This window comes from Amia ocellicauda, chromosome 18 (assembly GCF_036373705.1).
Source record: "Amia ocellicauda isolate fAmiCal2 chromosome 18, fAmiCal2.hap1, whole genome shotgun sequence".
Taxonomy (NCBI): domain Eukaryota; kingdom Metazoa; phylum Chordata; class Actinopteri; order Amiiformes; family Amiidae; genus Amia; species Amia ocellicauda.
The window spans coordinates 5968408-5991887 of record NC_089867.1 but is presented as its reverse complement, the minus strand read 5'-3'; the positions used below and the strand labels follow the sequence as shown (position 1 = coordinate 5991887).

General features: G+C 39.3%; 1 protein-coding gene across 2 annotated transcripts in view; it reads right to left on the bottom strand.

The window, feature by feature from the left end:
* carmil1 (capping protein regulator and myosin 1 linker 1) overlaps positions 1-19405 on the bottom strand; it is a 103635-nt gene extending 84230 nt beyond the window's left edge. For both annotated transcript variants that reach the window (XM_066691513.1, XM_066691514.1), the window contains exons 1-2: positions 18964-19405; positions 14110-14207 (exon numbers count right to left, since the gene is read on the bottom strand). In XM_066691513.1, the coding sequence (XP_066547610.1) occupies positions 14110-14207; positions 18964-19003 (138 nt within the window). In that variant the 5' untranslated portion in view covers positions 19004-19405. The remainder of the gene's footprint in view (positions 1-14109; positions 14208-18963) is intronic.
* Between the last annotated feature and the right edge of the window lie 4075 nt (positions 19406-23480).

Below are 23480 nucleotides of genomic sequence, written 5' to 3'. Positions count from 1 at the left end.
ATTTGATTTCCATAAGCAATTTCCTTTCAAACTATCTTCGGATTATTGTTTTTTTTTATCAGAAAGATGTCTGTAAAGTACCATAAATAAAACATTCCTATATAAACAAGAGCTTAAACCAAATTCAAAAAGAAAGCCATCCTTCAAAATAAGAGAAATCAGTTTTGATTAAAGCATTGTCTTTTTCGAAAGTGAATAACATTTTTTTCAAGAAGACTGAAAGTTGCTTGCAGTCGTATGATGTACCCAGTCAGGTAAGGGATCAATAATTGGCCAGTACAACACTAAGTCTAACACAAGAATGCAACCAGCATGCTGTAAAGCCTCTTCCAGATAGCAGAAACGCAGGCTCTTGGTGATGGTTCACATATGCCATATGACTGGCATGACAGGAGATGCCACATGCATCTCCTCCACAGGTGCCTCAGGTGGTCCAGCAAGCCCACATGTGAGGATAGAGGATGGGTGGGTGGCACAGATTCCAAAGAGAAGCAGATAGTCTTTCCCAATCATAGTCATGTGGGGGACGAGCATTATTGTGTCGCAAGATTAAAGGATTACATTTACATGGGTGTTGCTGTACAAGCTGGAGGAGCAAAGAGCTGAAAATGTGGTCTACAGCAAGCTGACTCCTAGAGATGGAATTAGTGCCCTCGCCCACGGCATTCTGCTAGCACTAATGTCATACCATTATCAAGACCTCAGGAAAATGTGTCTCCTGCAACTTGTACTCATGTGTTAAAGGCCTCATTGTATACATGAGCTGGACATGAGTGTAGCCAGTTTTCAAAACAAAAATACTCTTTCTGGCGTGGATCTGATCTGTCGGGTCCTGCAGTCCCTCTGAACGTGGTTATACGATGGTTGCATCATCCCATTCAGCTGAGCAGGACTGAGTCAACTTGGCATTTGTGTCAGTCGCCAGTGCAGCTGGAAACTAGTAATGGTGGAAAGATGGGCCGTGAAACGCTCCATGATTAATATCTTCAAAACATTCCTGCCAGCCTTCACAGGCCGCAGCTCCTCTCCCACTCCCTGAACTGCGACATCGGCGTAGTGTGATTAAAACCAGAGAACCTGGGCCCTTTGCCTACAGAAAAACATCAGCTTGGCACTTGGCACAACTCGAAAGCGCAGGAGTTCACGAAGAGTGCAAGAAAATGTAATGTAAGCTCCTCCCAACCCCACGTAAGATCATACTCTCTCTCTCCTGGCTGTCACTGACTACCTCAGCTGCGCTCGGGCAGCCTCCCTCTTCTCAGTCCTCATCCTCCTTGACCTCTCTGCAGCATTTGACACCGTCGATCACTCCATCCTCCTCTCCTGCCTCGCTGACCTTGGGATCTCTGGGACTGCTCTCACCTGGTTCTCCTCCTACCTCAGCGACCGGTCCTACCAAGTGACATGGCGAGGCTCCTCATCCACCCCTCAACCTCTCCTCACAGGTGTTCCCCAAGGCTCTGTCCTGGGCCCGCTCCTGTTCTCACTCTACACTCACTCCCTGGGCCCCCTCATCGCTTCCCATGGCTTCTCCTACCACTTCTATGCTGATGATGCCCAGATCTTCCTGTCTTTTCCCTCTTCTGACCCTCTCATCCCCTCACGCATCTCTTCCTGCTTGTCTGCCATTTCCGCCTGGATGCACTCGCACCAAGACTTTGACCCTCACCTACCGCTGTCTTGACCACACTGTACCAAGCTACCTTCAGTCACTCGTCTCTCCATACATCCCCTCCAGACCACTGCACTCCTCCAGTGCCAGAAGGCTAACTCTTCCTCCTCTCCACTCTCCTTCCTCCAGAGCCCGCTCCTTCTCATCCCTGGCCCCTAAGTGGTGGAACGACCTGCCCACTGAAGTCAAAACAGCAGAGTCCTTGACTCCTTGCTCCCTTTCCTGTAGCCCTAGCCTGTAACCCTACATCTTGAAAGCACTAGGTTCTGTTTTTCAAAAGCAGTTCAGTATACATCCTGTATAGGGCTGGCTGCCTGGCTGGCAGGCTCACTTGTACTGGGCATGATGCTGCTATTCACCATTTGGGAGCTGGTAAGCAATTTAGAGACCGTGGGGTGAACTGTGCATCAATTACCACTACAGCACAGTCACTGACAGGAGGACCATGGCTTTTTGATCTGTCCAACGAAAGAACGCCAGGTTTGGTGGAGGGAAGGTAACACACTCAAGCTAATAGTCAGTGGGAGAGCCAGGGCATAAACTGGGAACCTTCCGTTTAGAAAACCCTTATAAATTGTCACCAAAAGTGAAAGCTCCACCTTACTTCCTGACAGTTATAATGAAGTTCATATAGCGAAGGTTGATACGGTGAAGTGAATTCACTGTACTTCCATGAATTCCATGCTAAAATATGTAAATATACTGAAAATATTATTTTAGCCCTTGAATACAATTCCTCATACAACTTATTATAAAATAAAGATGTTCCTTTGGTTCTATTTATCTCCTTGACTAAAGATACTTCAGTGTTTCAAGTAACATGTGATACAATCAAGACACTCTTAAAATGTCTGTGTAATCAAGCATTTGCATAGCATTTGTTGCAAGCAAATAGTGCAATTATTCAAGCTTTAAGTGTCTCTCACGCATTTACTGTGATGTGCTGTGTGATTTTAGTATATGATTTTTTTTTTATAATCAGTTCATAGGATAAGAGAGAATTTAACATTACATAATTTCATATGGTAATCTGGATAATAGATCCATATCTGTGTGTGTGTGTATGTGCTTGGATATGGGTTGGTTTATCTAGCTAATGAATCAGACAGTTATAAATGTAAACACTTGACTGCATCTCTTCCAGGGCCACTTGCTGAAACAATCCATCAGATATTTCAGGGCGCAATGAGTGTCACTGTTCTGCCATCAGATAAGTGCCACTAATAAGGAACTGCATGAGAATAAGCTTTCATTTGCTGCAATAATATAATCCTTTTAAAATGTGCAGCGGGCATGAAAGCCGGAACAGAGGCATTCTTTGTTTGTCATAAGTGTCTGGTAGGACCCCACAATGAACACTGACTGAGAGAGAGGAGTCGTTTGGACATGATTTGGCATTACATGGAAAAGTGCACAAAAGGTCAACCGTGCAGTAATGAAATGAGACCCTTTGAAGGTTTTCCTCCCACCGCTGAAATGTCATGCAGCGATCAGGGGTAATTCAAATACAAAGATGACATGAAATCGCTGAAGATTTCATCATCTGTTTTTACCCTGAATATCATGAGCTACATTTTGGGTTTTAGTTGGTTACTTTCCTTTTAAGTCAGACTGTTCACATTTAACTGTGTTAATCTTCACTTCATGAAGTGCACAGAATTGGAAGCTTTATTAAAAAAATGACACCCTACATATTTTTATATGATATCTTAAATATTTAATATACAAGATAACGTTGTTCCTTTCCCTGGAAAGCAATCATTGTAGAGGGCAGATCTCAATATCTTTTGCCTCTCTCTCACCAGGAAGGTGATGTTTTATTTCAACATGTCATGTCAGTGTAGAAATAACACATGCAAATGAATGTGCTTCAGCCTGTCTACTCAGACGCTGCAAATCAAAACAACTTGCACAACAGTGATGTGTAACTGATAACATCACAATGCTGTTAACTGTTGGTGTGGAGCTAATTTGCATGCCGGTGTTCATAACTTGTACTATTGCTGTGCGAAGCCATCACTGTTCAATTTCATGGCTGATTTTCAATGGGAACTATATATACACAGGAAAGATGTCTAAACCTCCTGTGGATTTTCCCCAATCTGACAGCAGTGGCATATGAAAATGCTGCGTGATTATAAATGTTCATGGTAATAAATAAGCCCTTTTATTTCATACCTAATATCCAGTGTAGCCTTTGGAAACTATTTTGGAAGGATTCTATTTAAATCAAAATGTGAGGTGACATTGATATGCAGATACATGTGGAAATTAATTAAACGCTCTTCATTTGCCTATAAATTGTAATGCAAATCTGTTTGCAGCAGTTTGAAAAGTTACTGAGTTCAGGAACTTAAACTAGTGTCACTTGAACATGAACAATGTGGGCAGATAACATTCCCCAAAGAGATTCACAGAGACTACAAGACTAACAATTCTCCTTACAGTTGATGTAAACAAAATTGAACTGTCTTGAGAGCTTAGTGAATTGGATGCATTTTTCCTGTAAATAATAGTGGCTTTATTTCTCCCATAAATGAACAAACCTTTGGCACTGAGAAGGCTGCTAAAGAACAAAGCCGTTCTCACCTCCACACCAAGGACAAACTCAAAGCACTTCAAGGTATTTCAGTCCACACATTGCTAGGTCCTGAATGCATAATAGCCCACTTGCACTGAAAGAAGTCAGGCTTTTTTATTTGCAAAATAAAGAAATAAATCAAAAAAGCAGCGGCTTCGATTCCTCAGTGCACCTACCAAGATCAATAGAAGCCTCACAAAGACTGCTTGAGTGGAAAGGAATATTTTACACACTAAAAAAGAAACCGCCTGGAACAATGGGTTTCTCTATTCTATTTACTACAGTTTCATAACAGTATTTTCATTATTCAGGGTTTGTGCGAGTTCAGTTTATTATCTGTGCAGAGAAAAAATTAAGATATACCAACAAGATGGTTGCACATGAAGTTGCCAGCTTTCAAAATGTTACTTCATTAAAGGCAGGCTAGACTATATATGCAGACTTGTGTAAATGTAGTATTGTGCATTGAATAGATTATAGTCTTGTAAAATCCTGTGCTTTGGACTCCATCCATTCATTTCCAATAATCGCTCCATCCAATACAGGGTCCAGTACCATTTCTTATTGTTTGAGGCACTGTTTGAGGTAACCTTTTTATTCAGCAATGTTTGGCCAATCTTCATGATTTAGTCCCATCCTTGGCATTTGTTTTTCCCAGTTGCAATTCTCCAGATCATAACACTATCTTGAAGATGTCTCTTGACAGCTTTCTCCAATATTGAATTTTGATGTGGAAGAGAAATTGGAGGTAAGTTGACAGGGAAAAAGTTTGTCTTGGACTCTCCATCAGTCTGGCATCTTCAGTTGTTTGAGCTCTTTCAGCATCACTCATTTTTACAGCTACACATTTTACAGATACCCATACCTTTTCTCCACTGAGTCAAATAACTCATTTGCTCTCCCTTTCCTGCTCATGAAGGGTAGCTGAGTAAAAAATTGTAGTTTGAAATGGTGGTAACTTGCCATACAATGCCATAAAATTCCATATATATAATGCATTAATTTGTAGTTTCCCTTCTCTTAGTAGGTAGGATTTCATAGGCATGCTCAACTTCTATAGCATGTCATGACAAGTTCAAATTCAAGGAGCGTCAAGGAAAAATATGGCCCTTAAAAAATAAATATCTTGAATAAAGACTTAATGGCTTCAACAAAGCAAGTGCGTATTAATATTCATACATCCACGTTTGCAGTAATTCTGAATTTGTGAGCGCTAATGTCCACGTCAAGTTTAATTACAATTGAGTAAAATGTTTCATTAAAAAATGCACACAGGCAAAAGTAGTATACAGATTCAAGCTGCCTTCCCACAGGAGGTAATTAGAGGCACTGTATGAAAATGTATAAGGCCTGCTTTCTCAACTGGCAGCATTACCGTGTGCACAGTAGATGTTGTTCAATTGCCATTATTTCTTCACTAGGATTAATCAGCAAAATGTATATGTAGATTATAAGGCAAGGTCAGGCACAATCCCTGTACAATGATGACACACTCAATGTGGATACCAATTAGTCCAATTTGAGATTGAGATCTGAAGGTTTCGGAAGCATTCAAAATACAAGCTTTTTCCCCTCCCATTAGCACATTAAGGGTTGATTTAGAATAATGTACAAGAAAGCTTAAAAGGAGAAGAGTTCGGTGTCCATCTTATTTAACTGTACTAGCTGATCAAACCTAGAATTGTATCTAACTGTCATGAAGTATTCCATCAAATATGACTTCTTCACACAAACTGCTATTTCTCCGTGCTCAGTGGACTCGCCCACATAGAGAGGAGTGAACATAAACAGGACAAGGTATACCTATTATTATTCAAATATATGTGCTTCATCAAACTAACCCCTTTGTAAATGCATCGTTAGATTCTGAAAGGTCACTTGTGAAACAAAAAAACAGGGAATCCTTGCAAAACATCTCCCATTTCACTGGCTGTTCATAAAACTCCTACAGATTCTCTGGTGGTGTTGTTTCCATTATAATTCCATGATTTTTCCAATAACTTTCATGTGTGGAAGAAAACTTTCCGCTGTCATTAGAAGGAGGGCATTTATAAGTAACGAGAAAAAAAAAAAACTCTTTGAAGACTGTATTAAAATGCTTTGCATATACAAATCTCAGGGGGGCCACTCTATATTTCTCAAAGACCATTAATGCAGTGTACTCCCCACCCCCCCCTCCACGCCCAGTACTTGCCATATGTTTTATAATAGTGTTCATACTATGACTTTACTACAATCAGGATTTATCAATAATACCATTTTACAGACACCAAATTAGTGTCAGCCAGCATCCAATTATAAAGGTTTCATTTAACTTTTAAGTCTTTAAAAATAGCATACACATCCATTATCAATATAGACAAGAATGTTCCTTTTTAAACTTACCTTCAGAACTGGGTTATTTTCATTTACTTAGGTCACAGCTTTGTACTTCTCTCAAAGTGTGCATGCCAGTGCATTAATCTTTTAAGAAACCTCCCCACTGAGCGAGCTGAGTGGAACAGCTCTCAGGCACATAAATGTTGTCCAGAATCTCTCTGCAAGGCTTTCCGAATGGCAAAGTAGGGCTGCAGAGCCCAGCCTGTATGTGATTTGTAGAGACAGCATTCAGACCCCGGGGAGCGGGAGATACAGTCGGGCTGTGGCATGTCAGGACTGGCAGAGACAGAGTCTGCAGGAGAATACTTGCACATGGAATTTTGCCCGAAAGCGCACTGCAAATACATTCAACCATTTAATCTATAAACCTAAGGGAGGAACGAATGCTAGATTATGAAAATACTACTAGTAGTAATAATAATAATAATAATAGTAATAATTTACACTGGGAGCCAAAAAGTGAAAAATCTACTCAAAATTAAATACAACATGTACATGTTCAGCAATCGTTTTAGGGCAATTGATTCTGCAAATTGTACTACCCTTTGTAAGCAATTGCACTATAAAACAAGGTTTGCATTGTTTAATAGGAAACTATAAGAATACAAATAACCAGTTGCCATATATTGATTACAATAGGTTAGAGGTAACATGAAGGTTTGAGATTTCCTTTTCTTTTCTGATGGGGCATCAACTGGAAATAGTAAAAGGAAGAATATTATTCAATTTGTCAATGTCATAGAGGACCATGAGGTACATGAGATAACTTTGGGGTTGAAAGGTTCATTTCTCAGCAAACACAAAGGCAGACTCAGCCTAAATAACTTGAGAAAGAAAAGTGCCAGGTCTTGAAATTGATGCACTCGTCGTTCATCAAGCGGAAATGCTGGAGAGCCGGACAACAACAGGAAAGGAAGACCGTCACCCGCATGCATGTGCTCGGGGAGACAGTTTGGAGCACATGGACTGCAAAGGTGATAAACTGCGATTGAATTAGAGAATGTAGGAAAGCAAATGTACAGCAGAGTAATCACTCTTCCTTATAATACAAGACAATTATCATGTTCATAATTTAGCCACCAGGCTGCTTGTGTAAAACTCAGAGTTGACGTGTTAGTGGGAGGGATGATTAGATAGCATGTGTCTGAGAAGATGCCAAGATGATTAAAGTCCAAGCTTGCAGGTAGGAGGAAGTAGGATAGTATTTTAGCTTTACGTTTTGCAACAGTATATTCTGGCCAAAACAGTAGTGATTCAATCGATGGAGAAAAAAAAAATCAACACAGGAAGCTCTGTTCAGCCTTAATGTAATGTAATTATTTTAATTGCATTATATAAATCAGCATAGGGATAAGATGAATAAATCATCGTAAATGGAGAATCTTGCGCAGCACAAGGAAAGGTAACATTATTGCTCTGTATACTGCTCTATATAATGAAACATTTGAAAGGAAAGATTCACCCATGTGATAAATAAAAGTTTAGCTATTAGATATTCAGTGCAAATAGAAAACAGTGTTTTACGCCTATATTTTACTGGGACTTTGAAGGGAATTATTTCAAATTAATAGTAAAAGAGTAAAAGATTTAATCTCACATAAAGCTAATGCATACAGAATACGATATGCATTATAAATAGAATATATTTAAGGTATAATGGTGGTGCAAACTGCCAAAGAGATAGAGAGTGAGAGACAGAAGCAGAGAGATAGTGAAAGAGAGACAGAAAGAGAGAGATAATGAGTGAGAGACGAGATGAGACGAGACAAGAAGAGATGGGAAGAGACGAGATGAAAGAAGCTAGTCTTTGCTAAGCTGCTCTTAGTTTTTAATTCTTTTCACAATATAGAAGATGGCATGAGATCATTTTTCCGCTTCCAAGGAAAGCTTTGCGAAAAAAAACCAAGCAAAGTACAAGTGTGCCATTACAATACGAGCAGTAATCCCCAAGTCCCGACTGGCACCACAGCAGAGTCACACTGCTATCTGGTCTGTTGGCGGAGATTTACTCAAGCACTTTCAGATTTCAAGAGGATGAAATTCCATTTGGAGACAAAAAAACAGCACTTGTTTGCCTGTATGCAAGAGAAAATGCTATTAAAAGAAGTAAACAAATGACAGTGCCATGATAGAATCGGGGGCCCAGCAGAACTGCATTCCTTTGAGAGCCTACAGGGTTTGTTGTTTTTTTCTCTTCTTTACAAGGCTGAGGGCCGTATTACTGCTTAGGTATTTTATTGACATGTAAATGCAAGGTCATTGTGCCAGTTCAGGATATTCCATACATACATACCCTAGCATTTGCTCTTTTTTATTGCTTCCCCACATTCTACATTTTAATGACTATAAATACATGTTAGAATTTCAATTTGGTGATATAAAACCAAAAGAAAATATTTTCCACACTAGACTCACGTGTGCTATCAGATTGAATGTTTTTATTGTGGATAGATCACTGTGTTGAGATTCCATCACCAGGAAAGATAAAAAGCGAAGGGTGACAAAGAAATATCTGCTGCCTTTGGCATTGTTAGCACTTTTACCTAACCTGAGGGCTTAAATTCCTGGGCACATTCTTGCAAAGTCAAACTAGTTTTTTAGGGAGTGTTCATACTCTCTGAGGCTTTTTGTTTTTAAACTGTTGAGTCCCTATGTTAAAGGCAACGATTGCGAGAAATTCAATTGCTGTTATGGATATGCTCGAGTTTCAGAATTGACTTAATCTTGAGTACATTTTCTGAAGGGTGCTTACTTGGAAACAGATTGTAAAAAGATTTATCCGTGAGAATAACCCTAACAAGGACATTAAAACACATACATCTGTACACTGATGTTTGGGTCTGAAGGCCTCAACCCACATGAACAACATCAAAACATTACTAAAGACAAATGCACAATTACAAGCAAGTGTTCCGTTTAAATATGTACATTATGATACAAACACAATAAGCATGTATGCTTAAATTTAAAAATCAACAGACCTTTAGTATTTGCACTGTATTACAATCGCCATATTGTAAGCATTCTAGCCACCGACAGTAAGCACAATAGCAGTTGTAACAGAAAGCTACTAGAATTTGTATGTATTTAACTGTCATTTGCTTTAATGACCACTATGGCAGCCAACTTGCCTTCTGAGATTGGTATTCTAAACACTACCGTTGCAAACAACAGTGTGCAGTGATAGCGTGAGTGGGCATTTCGTGATCTGGCCACAGTACAGCCATGGATTGGAGAGGCTCAGCAGAATTGGATTGAGGTAAAGCTAGCAATATTCTGTTTGCATTAAAAGGAATAAACATGCTCCCTGTAATCGGTAGGCGTGGTAGTAAGTTAAATACAGGTTGAATCAAGGTTGCCAAACATTGATATATCATTTGGAGTAAAGGAAGTTGCGATTTCATTAAACATTTATTATTTAACAGTGGGCTGGGACTATCCTACCTAAAATAACATTAGACAAGTGGGAACTTAAGTCTTTGAAAGCAGCTCTGCATGTTTTGTTTGTTTTTTTTACTTCATGATTTATATTATTACAGTGCTGCTGAAGTGTAAATCTTTCCCAAAGGAAGTGGGGGGAATTCCCACTAATATACTCAGATGAATATGACTGCTATGTCTCCTGATATTCCACAGACCAGGTGTTACAAACCAAATAAAATTTATAATTATATATATTGTTCGGTGTAAAACGTTTCTAAATGTAAACAATCATGGATCTTCAGAAAAAAAATAATTTAATTAAAAGCAATAGAAACAGAAAGAGACATTACTGCAACCCAACATGTTAAAAGGAATTTGGCTGTAATTGTTACAGATGAGGAGTCTTAGAACGCATCTCTTGGCGGTATATATTTTATATGCAGTGGTAACTCGCAGTGGGCTCTACGAATGAAAGAGCTCATGTACTAATCTGTCAGTTTAATATCTCTGGCAGAACACTGCGGCCTTCTATTAACCCAGAGTGGACAGCCCAACACAGTTTGAGTAAAGGTTACTGCAACAGTGTCTGTTTCAGGCTCCTGATGTTCTAATGGATACATGGGAAAGCGACAGAAATACTCTTCATACAGGTATGAGTGTAAAATGAATGAAGAAGAGGAAAACCTTTCCAAAAAACACGGATTGAAGCGATTTTCTTTTTCTTTTCCAACAACCTCAATTAATACATTCTTCATACGTTCTGATACTAGAAGTAATTCACTTATGAAATTGTAAATACAAATCAATTAAGTTTCCATCAGACTTACATAGTCATAGAAGTATATAGTCACATAACTTTACTGCACATATATTATCTTTGACCCAGGTTTTTTTTTTTTGTGAGTAAAATGCCTAATTTTTCAGTTTATTCAAGGGAATATATTAACAGATATTGTATTTTAAAAATATATATAGAATAGCAAATGTATTGTACTTAGTGACATAACAAAACAGATTTATTTAAACCTTATTTTTCAACCTGAATAACCTGATTAAGTTAAAATAAGCCAAAAATTGTTTCAACTTTAGTATATTCACAATACCCTGTAAAAATAGTAAAGCCTGTAGCTCTTACATGCAACCTTGTTGTGCCTCGGTTAAAAATTTGAAAAATTATCAGATTATTATTATTATTATTATTATTATTATTATTATTATTATTATTATTATTATTATTATTTTTACTTCTGTTGTAGTTTTAATAACAAAGCACATTTAGTTATACATTGCATTGATAGGTTGAACAAATGGAAGATGCTATGCACTGATTTGAGCACTACTAACTGAACAGGTCTTGTACCCGTGCTATCTGTAGAGCTTGTTCTTAATCCATCAATGTCTGAAAAGGCATTCCTTGCAAAATCTGATGCATGGCAGATGTTGGTGCATGGCCTAAGTGTAAAATTCAGTAAAAGATCGGTTCATTTAAAAATACAGATTACTACAGCAATTATTCTGAAAATCTAAGAATGAGAAATGAATACAGATTTTATTACTTATTTTCATAACCCTGTATATAGCTCTCCTGGGCTATAATCATTCACAAAGACAGCCATTTATAGAGTGGCACGAATTTTCTTGAGGTCACATTGTAGAGAAGCAACCAAGATGGACATGCTTTTTGCACTTGGCAGTTTCAATGTTTTTTTTTTTTTTTTGTTCTGCTTCTTTTTTTCAGACTTTTCACAACAAGCCATCCACAACATTCTGGCGTTCCTGCACAAGAGACACAAAGTGACCTTCACACCAGGAGACCTGAAGATGCTTGTCAAACTAATATAGAAAACCCCCTTCACAGAAAGAGAGGATAACCTCTGCCGAGAGAAATAGTAGGTATAAGCATATGGCAAACAAATATAGTTATGTAATACATGCATGCAAGTGGCATTGTAAAAAAAGTCAGTGGCATTGTAAAACATTGTAAAAAAAATATATATTATTATGCATGGCTGACAATTAAATCAGTTTTCATACCTATATGAATCATATAGAGCACCGCAGTCTTTGAACTGCTTTACAATAAAAACTGACAATTTGTTACATTTACATTAATGTTCATTTGTATATGTGCATTTAATTGTTAACCTCTGCCACCGAAGCTGTTGCAACATGAAAAGGGAATTCAACAGGCGTACACTGGGGAAAAGGGCTCTTTTGTCTGTCCATCTCATCTGGCAATGGAAGGAGAGCCCCAATCAACCCAATACAAACGTACAAGGAGAAGTGCAAAGCTAGCAAATCAGTCTGGCACCATTTTCGGATCTTCCTTCATTGCAATGTTTTTAATTACAAATAAATGAATAGAGAGATTGGAGAGATAAAATTCCACCGATATGTACAGTGTTATATTATCATACTGAATATTATGGCCATCCCCACACAACAGCTTAGACTAACCAAAGAGGGGAAGTCTGGTTGCATTGTACTGCCACTGTATATTGTAATTACACAATGCTTGTTCATTCTCTTTTCAGAAGTATACGACATTTCAGAGGGACAGAACATGCCAGTCCCTTAAAATGCCCTTTATTTTGTCATGAAGCCTTGTGTAGTTACAGTGATGTATGATTTAGAACAAATTAGAACATAGATGAAGAAAAACAACTGTTTCTCTCCAGAGAGTTTTTTTTTTTTTTCCAGAGTCACTGCCAAATATTACACAGGTTCAAGGTGGTACCAGCTGCTGCTACTCCACATTCACATTCAGCTTGCAGCGTGCCTACCCACAGAAAGACACAGATGCTTGAACATTTGTTATTGTTCGCAGTATGCATCCGGCACGTTATTAAAGCTTGGAGCGGAAATTCAAACAAGACACCACACTGACCAGAAATCTCATCGAACACAAATTGTTTATCACCTGGAGTGAAATATTGAAGCATTTTCTTGCCTCTCCATTTTGCGTTTTTTCAGACACTACATGATTCATCCTTTAAGAGCATCAAAATGTGTTTTGGCCCCAGTGGCTTTCTGCATACTATTGCCCTAAATATAAAAAGTATATTATTGAAGGTTGGCAGAAAAGGCTCAAGGCAGCCCAAAGACAGCCATAACAAAATGATATTTGAATAAAAATAGATACTAACAGCACAGTTACCCTTGTAATCATTTGGGAGGAGATGGATAGAAGTCACACAGTCCACGCATCCCAAGGTGAAAGCAAATTACTCAGTTTAGTCTCAGCCGCTCCTGCAAACATTGTCTCTGTTCTGATCACTGTGAGCAACTAATCTTATGAAACACTGCAAATTACATGGTTTTAGCCTTTAATCGTCTGTTGTGTATAATTAAGTACTAAAACACATCCTTTCTGTGCCTTGAGTACCAAGAATTATGTGGGATTTAGTTTAGATAAGAAAACGCTCATTTCAAAAATTGGTTTTAAGCACCGCGTTCAAAACATTTGAAAGCTTGAGATTAAATTCCTCCGTGACACAGCCCATTTTGCCATAACCTCATGACTATCCAATGAGGCACATTTATATTAAAGAAAAAAGTCATTCTCCTATAGGATTCATTTGAGACGTCCTGTTAAAGCCCTAATTTCAAGTGACATTTCAAATTCTCAGGCAACTTTTGAAGCTCAAAAGGAACGCAGAATGCATACTTAAGCTGCCTGTCTCGCATTAAAAACACAAAGGACAAACTCACATAACTGACATCCATTCCAAACAACCCGACAGCTTAGAAAGAGAATTGATTTCCTTAATTCTAAAATCAATAAAACCTTAAAAAAAAAAAAAAAAAATGGCCGCTCATCTGGGGGAGAGAAAAAAAAGCAGGGGACCTGGGTTGAGGCCTCCTTTCTTTAACCCTGCTCTGGTACCATGAAAAAAGTTACATTGACAGTACCATTGGGGTGGGGTCACAGAGACCCCATGGTACCACAGCAGGGTTAAACACAATTAAAGCATTTCTGCAAAGACAACATTCGACCAGGCAAGCTTGTTTTCCAGCAAACAATGTCAGCATTAAAGAAAACTAAATTACTTACCAGGACTTTATTTTCCAACTTGTCCGCTTTGATTTCTAGTTTTACTTTCTTCCTCACTGTAATTTTTATCTTCCTGCCAACAACATCCTTTACACTCTCTGGAAGACAAAGAAAAGATGGGTGAGTCAAAAAGCCATGAGCTGGCATGTCTTTCACACAGCATCCTGCTCTTCCTGTGTGTAATATGCAAATGTCTGGGTAATGATAGCATTTCAAGATTGACCCTTGACTGTCATTTGCTCTGCTTATTACAAAGAGCCACTTTTATACATATATGCAAATTCCATGTTGCGTAACAATGTATTCTTACACTTAAACTATCACACACAAGTTCACATTAACAGTATTAAATTACAAGTTAACCATTTCTATACACACATATTGGCCTCATCTGAAAGATGTAGTGCAAAACATTGTAATTGCACTGAAACAACAGAATTAAAATCCTGAAAAATGCATATCTTAAAATACTGGCAGTGTATGTCAGTATAAATTCCAAATTATATATTGTTTTACTTCATGAACAGGGTCACCATATTGCTCCAGAATCACTAGAACATTTTGAGACAAGATAGATATTTGCATTATTCATTAAACTGACAGCAATGAAGACATAAACGTTTACACCTTTACGAAGATGAATGTTGATGCCCAATTACGTGCTTGACAAACAATTAGCGGTTTTATATTTCCTCCACTGATCTAAGGTTCACACATGCTGCTGTGATCAGAAGATGAATTGTAAATTACTACTTATTAAATTCTGGAAGATAAATCAATAGATCAATTGGTCATCCAAATCAAATCAGAAACATCAATCAGGTGTTCACTCAGTCTAATCAGAGGCAGGAAAAGTACAATAGATAATCAGTGAACCTTAATCACTGCACACTGCAATAAGGCATCAATATGCATCTTGCCCAAAGTGTAATCAATTTGATGTTAATGTATTTCAGTTTAAGGGAGAATTGGAGACCCAGTCCTGTCTCCAATGTGTCAAGGGTATAATTGACTCATATGGGCACCCTACTTGTAAGGGAATGCCAGAGCTTATGAGATGCAAATTACCAATTACTTTACTAATGCATAGGACACATCCTTCTAATGTGAATGAATACACTTAGTAATTGCTTGTAAAATCCAATACTCTGCATGTTACTTTTTCATAACCATTGGAAATGACAGGGTATTCATTGGTATTCCATTAATGCATGAAATTGTGCATGAGAAAAACAAACATTTAAGAACCATTTGAAACCACTTCCTAACTATTACAAACAGCTGGTTTCAAGACAAACAGTACAGCACTGTCATAAGACCTGTGGGTCACAAGGGGTTCTTGTGAGTTTTACGCTCTTTGCCGAAGGACTGGCTATGGAACTAAAGAAAGACAAAAGTGTTTTAGGCATTGAATTTGAAATCGAAGAATGAATTTTGAGGTTAAGTTCACGAAAGAGGGAAAACCAAAGTTTATTTTGTGTCGTTCAACAGCCCAGTGATGACAATATATTTAGTTCTCCTGGGAACTAGATATGCAGGAGTCTCTGCCACTAAATGCAATGAAAAAGCGGTCCCTTACTGGTTCCTGTAGAATACCAGGAACTCTTGGAATTGACTGTTTCATACTATTCAGCGTTGTTCTTCAGATATTACAAAATCCAATCATTTCTCAGAAGTTATTTTCAGTCTGGACTGGCTGCAAGTCTTTATTAATGAAGCTTTTGTTGTCTCACACACATTTGTCCAAACTCCAAAGCCTGTTTTAGAATTAGACCTTGTTACTTTTGAAAAGGTTCGCCTAAAATGTGGCTCCACTCCAATGTGTTAGTTTTTTTTTCCAATATAATGCTTAATTCTGGTTCTTTTCCAAAGCGGATCATAGGAGCCTGACTCATGGCAGCACCGATTAATATATTTTGTTGACTTTTCAGAATGGTTCTCTGGCAACACTTGGCACAACCATCACATACAAAGACTAGTGGATGACATCACGGATAGGGTGCAGTTTGTTTCTGTGAGCACGTACACTACGTGCTGGGCCATTGCATGAGCATTATTAAGCAAAGTGTCCCACAGAAAAAACAATGGAGACAGGGTACAAAAAAAAACATCAAGTGCTCAGATGCAGTATTGTCACTAATGTCTGTGTAAATGTAGTAGACTGTGTCAACTTTGCATCACAATATATATAAAAATTCCACTGTAATGGATTTTTAAGGTATTTTGAATTGGCTAAAATATGAAAATACTCAAATTTCAAGGCCTAACTGTCAGTTAATCAGTGGTTTTACATGCCGTTGTATTTGATAAAGGCAGTCTAAGGGCTTTTCTGCCGAGGACTACCTGGCTAATCAAGGCATGCAAAATAAATTCTATAATTTATGTCCTGCTTCAAACTGCCACACTTAGTCCTACAATAGCTCGCCATTGACACATTCTGTATTGTCCTGCCTCACCTGCTGGACTGGCTATGTCTTGTTCTGCATATGGCTTCACTGTATACCTTCCAGCGTTTTGTCTGTTAAACCACTCCAGCACAAGTGCCCCGAACAGCGGCCGTTTTTACACTTCCTGACAGATGACTAACACAGCTGCATGGTCTCCGAATTCGAGTTTGAATAGGGTTTTCTCTTTTGCATTAGCACGACTCCAGATAGTCAAACCCATAAGAATAACCCTCAGCACAGCAGGTATGCATGCGACACATTGACACTTTTCGGCTTCGCGATATTAGCGGTTTACTGTGAAAACCCACTCCACGCACAATCCTTATAGGGACAATATCTGACATTAGCATTTGAATACAATGAGCACAACACACACACACAAAGATTTTATTTTAATTAGTAAGTCCATAGTCCCATCACCATGGCCGTATACAGAGGCCATGCACAGATACAATCGGGAAGTTGTTAACACAGATTAGTTCTCCCACAATCCAGGTGACAGCAGTGCAGCTATCCTTTTGGCTCGCAGAGAACAATGGCCATTTCTGCTTGCAACAGTTTCAGCTGTGTCCAACATGGGAAACAATGCAGATGCTCTTCTTTTCCCAATTTACCATCCACAACATTGTGCTCTTAATTGCTTTTTGTTTAACTTTAGCAGTGTGGGGGGCAACCAGTATCCTCATTGTACATACAATCCAAAGCTAAATACAAAGAGTTCCCTTTTCTATTGTTAAGCCCTGCAGTGTTTACATCTTTTACAACACAGAGTATTCAAAAGTTAGGTAGTACTATATGCTAATTCTGTATTTTAAAGGCATCCAAAAGTATTCATCTTTATCACTATGCTGATGATGATGTGCCAACAGCAAAACCAAGTAACATTTCCATGCAATCAGCCTTCTCAAGTAGTCACATGGCCTTTTTCCATAGAAAGACCAGGAACTCCCCTCTGAAATGCTCAGGCAAGCACTAATACGGCATGTGTTGCCCATTATGAACTGAGAAGAAGTGGACAATGTGTGAGGCAGTCTACATCACAAACTTTGCACAGAACAAACCGATATCTTTCATTTCCGACAGTTAGCAAGTACTGCTTGTTGGATAGCATGTCGGTAGGTGCAGTACTGAAGTTAGCCCCCCCTGAGTTGGAGCTGATCAAGATTAGGGCTTTCATGATAACTTAATATATGATTTTGAAAACAATACATTAATTGTCAGGTAGACATGTGCAGGTCTACCTAGACACATCAAAGGTTTGGCTCCATGTGCTATAGATTGGCAACTGCAGCATAATTGTACAATCACTTCCACAAGAACACCTTCAAACACCTGGACTTCTTCCCTAGATGTGCTCCATTCTCAGCATCTCAGACTGAAAATAAGGAATGATGTTGTTGGCAGATAGGTACACTGACAACCTGTTGACCCCTGGGTGGTGCACCTCCAGGAATTTGGTATTATGTCATGCACCACGGCAGCCATACTACATTATTAAGCACTTTTGAGCAATCACTGCCCCTCCTCTTGCATCCTAGGTGTCCCTATCCGCTCCGATTAAGATGATTTAGTTGGCTGGGGGCATCAGAAAAACATCCACTCCCCGGATTGTGGTTTTTGCACTGCTCTATAAACGACCATGCGTCCAATCCGATGTGTTGTTGTCCCCTGAGTCCAGGGGAAGCACTCGGAGGAGACCACAAATATCCGTGAGATCCAACTGACTTCTCTCTGCCCATGTCATCAGATCTACAATCATGCCAACTGATGGATAGTGTAGATCCTAGGCTTTGCTATGAAAATCCATGAGGATCCTTTTACTATATAGTCATGTGTTTGTTTAAAGCTACAGTCATAGATGGAAGCTCCCTACACAAATGAATAAAAAGCCTGGGATAAGCAGCCATACCCAACGGGAAAGCAGGAGTCAAGACCTGATCTCACTATCCAGTTCCTAATGGTGATTAATATTGTAAGCATCTATCAAATTGTCCAAGGATACGACTATTACTCATGTGTTTGTTTATTCAATCACATAACAGTGTCAACAGCGACAGGTTTCGTTTAGGTATCGAGATACATCACGTAGATCGAGATCGTGATTTCGGACAGGACTGTATTCCTCTGTATTGCAGTCCAGCACCAAGTCACCCACTGAATTTAACAGCTCAAAAAGTCAATCATGAAAGTTGAATACGAATCAATGGATGTGCATGTGTACACCACGCAAAACGGCCACAATTCAACTTCACTTGCGGCGATTGCTAAATTAGCCTCATATAATGTTATCAGTATTCATGATTATCATTATTATTGTGTTTAAAATAGCCCTCTCGTTCTCTATTCATTCATATGGATTTGTTCCCATGCACAAATGTTGCCACTAGGATGAACCCATGTATCTTACCGAGCAGCTCTTTGGGAACATCTGATATTTCTTCGCTCATTTTGCCGATCTGTGGTCTGACTCTCCAGCTCAAAGGAAAGCACAAATAATCCCACAATACTAATAACAGAAAAAATGAATCAAAACAAATGACAAAAGTAATCCCGTGTCTCCGATCGCAGGTGCCGTCCCCAGTGCTCGGTTACATGTTTCCTTCCCGTTGGGATGTTGCTGCACCGTTTCCACATTTGTATCGGCGCATCTCCCCGCACTTTCTGCCCCTTCGGATGAGCTGCAGGCAGAGACCATAGATCGAGCAAGAACCCCCCGAGAGCCACCAGCCCGCTTCTCCGAAAAGAAAAGCGACAGAAATGGGCAGCGGAGCTCCCCTCGCGAGAACGAGCTGCGGAAATCACACCCCCTCAGTCCAGCCTCCACCGCACCGAGCTGCCGATCAGCACAGCCCCCTCCACCGCGTCCGCCGCGCCGCAAATCACGGCACACCGGGAGGCCGGCACTCACGCGTGGGGACCGGAGCCTGTCGAGTCCGCCGGCACCGCAGCGCCGCTGTGCGTCCAAACACTGGGCTGTGTAGGGCGCGCTTGTGCTGCGCAGATGTCCGCATATCTGCAGGATTGCATCGATCGCATTGGTGGATGTGCAGAACTGCGGACATCTGCGCAGCCCGAACGTGAGCGTATTTCTTTCTACTGCCGTAAAAACACAGAACTGGAGAACAAAACAAAAAGCACTGTATATAATAAAAAAAAAAAAGGAATGATTCTCAGAACTAGCTTAATGTAGTAAAAAAAAAAAAAAGATGAGTACATTGTCATATATATAAACTGCTCCCCAAATGCAGCTGCATACTTCATCTCTTCTTCCAAGTAGGTCTGGACAAGTCTCCATTCCTCTAGTTAGGAAAAAGGGCCCAACCCACTTCGTAGAATAAACTAATAAGTAAGTAGTTTTAAAAAACAAATTGTTGCTGTTTATTTATGTTTGTGGCTCATGTCCATGAGAAAATGCTCACTTATGGCTGGAAACCTGGTCACTTAAAGCAAAAAGTGATACAGAAACTACGGACGACACTAAGGTGCATGGATGTATGCTTGGAATAACAAGAAGAGATAGAAAAATAAATGAATGGATCCAATAACAAGCCAAAATATATGATATAACTGAAAGAGTGAAAATGTTAAAATTGCAATGGGCCAGACAGATTGCAATAATAACAGATCAAAGATGGACAAAGGAAGCTATTGCACGGACCCCTAGAGATGAAAAAAGACCCAGAAGACAACCACAAAGAGGATGGGAAGATGAGGTGACATCAGAACTGTAGATGGAAGCAAGTGGAGACATCTTGGGGAGGCCTTCATCCAGCAGTGGATCAGTCTAGATTGATGGCGATGGTGAAATATGAAAAACATGGGGATATATTTTGTACAAATAGACATTCAAATGTGGGGGTCATGCTGAGTAAGAAGTGTTATGATCAGGTTAAAGTATTATTAGGTACAGATACAATATTCCTTCCTAACAGAAATAGAATAAAAGCTCTGATAAGACTTAGTTAAGGTTGCTTAACTTTATTTACTTGGAGTTTCAGTAAAGACATTGAACTTTATTTTGAACATATCATTTTATGTCCATTAATATATTACTATAATTGTTTAATTGCAAACTAAATGTATCCAACATTGAACAAAAATGCAACATGCATCAATTTCAAAGATTTTACTGAGCTCAGGTTCATATAATGGAATCGGTTAACTGAAATAAATTAATTAGCCCCTAATCTGTGGAATTCACATGACTGGGAATACAGATATACATTTGTTGGTCACAGATGGCTTAAGAAAATGTAGGGGCGTGGATCAGAAAACAGTCAGTGTCTGGTGTGACCACCATTTGCCCAATGCAACGCAACACATCTCCTTCGCATAGAGTTGATCAGCCTGCTGGTTGTGGCCTGTGAAATCATTCCTCTTCAGCTGCTGTGGGAAGCTGGATATGGGTGGGAACTTGGACGTGTCATACATCCCAAACATGCTCATGGGTGAAATGTCTGGTAAGTATGCAGGCCATGGAAGAACTGGGACATTTTCAGTGTCCTGGAATTGTGTACAGATTTTCTGGAAACAGCTCTGGTGGGCATTCCTAAAGTCATGATGTCAATTGGACGCTCACTCAAAACTTGAGACATCTGTGGCATTATGTTGTGACAAAACTCCACATTTTAGAATTGCCTTGTATCGTTCAGCTTCTTGATGTGCCATATCTGTCAGATGGATTATCTTGGCAAAGGAGAAATGCTCACTTACAGGGATGTAAACAAATTTGTGCACGAAATGGGAGAGAAATACATTTTTTGTGCATATGGAAAACCTCTGGAATCTTTAATCTCAGCTCATGAAACATGGGACCAACACAGGTTGTGTTTATATTTTTGTTCAGTATAAATAGGACTATGTAATACATGAATGTAATACAATATACAGTGAAATTATTGACAAAACACTGCTTGAGTTAGTCTTTGTATTAGTTAGATATAAAATGCTGAGATTCATAATCACTTCAAAAGCAGACATAACATTAGTGCCTATTTAACCTTAACTATAAGGTTGCATGTTACATTTTCAATGAAGACACTTTACAGTCTTATTGGAACAGTTTCTTCATTAAAGATGGGTGCCTTTATTCTAACATAAATAGCGGGAGTGTGTGTCTACTCATTTAACATAGTGTTAACATGCAACAGAATCAAGATTTGAAACGGTAATATGACCCCACAGATATTATACTCTACAATATTTGTAAACTGTACTTAACAGATTAATTATGTTATATGAAGCATTAACATTTACTAGTAAATCACTGTTAAATATGAACCTGGCCAGTTATTTTTAATCAGGCCAAACACAATAGAGTTGGGATGTACACTCACCTAAAGGATTATTAGGAACACCTGTTCAATTTCTCATTAATGCAATTATCTAACCAACCAATCACATGGCAGTTGCTTCAATGCATTTAGGGGTGTGGTCCTGGTCAAGACAATCTCCTGAACTCCAAACTGAATGTCTGACTGGGAAAGAAAGGTGATTCAAGCAATTTTGAGCATGGCATGGTTGTTGGTGCCAGACGGGTCGGTCTGAGTATTTCACAATCTGCTCAGTTACTGGGATTTTCACGCACAACCATTTCTAGGGTTTACAAAGAATGGTGTGAAAAGGGAAAAACATCCAGTATGCGGCAGTCCTGTGGGCGAAAATGCCTTGTTGATGCTAGAGGTCAGAGGAGAATGGGCCGACTGATTCAAGCTGATAGAAGAGCAACTTTGACTGAAATAACCACTCGTTACAACTGAGGTATGCAGCAAAGCATTTGTGAAGCCACAACACGTACAACCTTGAGGCGGATGGGCTACAACAGCAGAAGCCCCCACCGGGTACCACTCATCTCCACTACAAATAGGAAAAAGAGGCTACAATTTGCACAAGCTCACCAAAATTGGACAGTTGAAGACTGGAAAAATGTTGCCTGGTCTGATGAGTCTCGATTTCTGTTGAGACATTCAGATGGTAGAGTCAGAATTTGGCGTAAACAGAATGAGAACATGGATCCATCATGCCTTGTTACCACTGTGCAGGCTGGTGGTGGTGGTGTAATGGTGTGGGGGATGTTTTCTTGGCACACTTTAGGCCCCTTAGTGCCAATTGGGCATCGTTTAAATGCCACGGCCTACCTGAGCATTGTTTCTGACCATGTCCATCCCTTTATGACCACCATGTACCCATCCTCTGATGGCTACTTCCAGCAGGATAATGCACCATGTCACAAAGGTCGAATCATTTCAAATTGGTTTCTTGAACATGACAATGAGTTCACTGTACTAAACTGGCCCCCACAGTCACCAGATCTCAACCCAATAGAGCATCTTTGGGATGTGGTGGAACGGGAGCTTCGTGCCCTGGATGTGCATCCCACAAATCTCCATCAACTGCAAGATGCTAGCCTATCAATATGGGCCAACATTTCTAAAGAATGCTTTCAGCACCTTGTTGAATCAATGCCACGTAGAATTAAGGCAGTTCTGAAGGCGAAAGGGGGTCAAACACAGTATTAGTATGGTGTTCCTAATAATCCTTTAGGTGAGTGTATATTTCTTATTTATGCATCCATGACTATTGAAAGGAGCTAAAGCACTAATAGAGAGGTGCCTGTAGTAAGACTAATTCACCACATGATGTCAGCTAAACCTTGTCTGAGGAAAAAACTAGAGGACGTGCTCATATCTCTTAAATTACATTTAAATTACATGTTGTTCTCATGTGATAATAACTGCACATTGTAGGTTCAAACTTTGCAATGGTGTTTTATGAGAGATAAAACAACACATGACTTGAGATTATTGTTTGAAAACATTTGTCCAGCTGTGTTTCTGTGCAGCACTGCTCGCATACAGAGAACTGCAAAGGAAATGTATTTTGAGTGAAAATATCATCCTTGTGTCTAGTCTTTAAAGCAGAAAC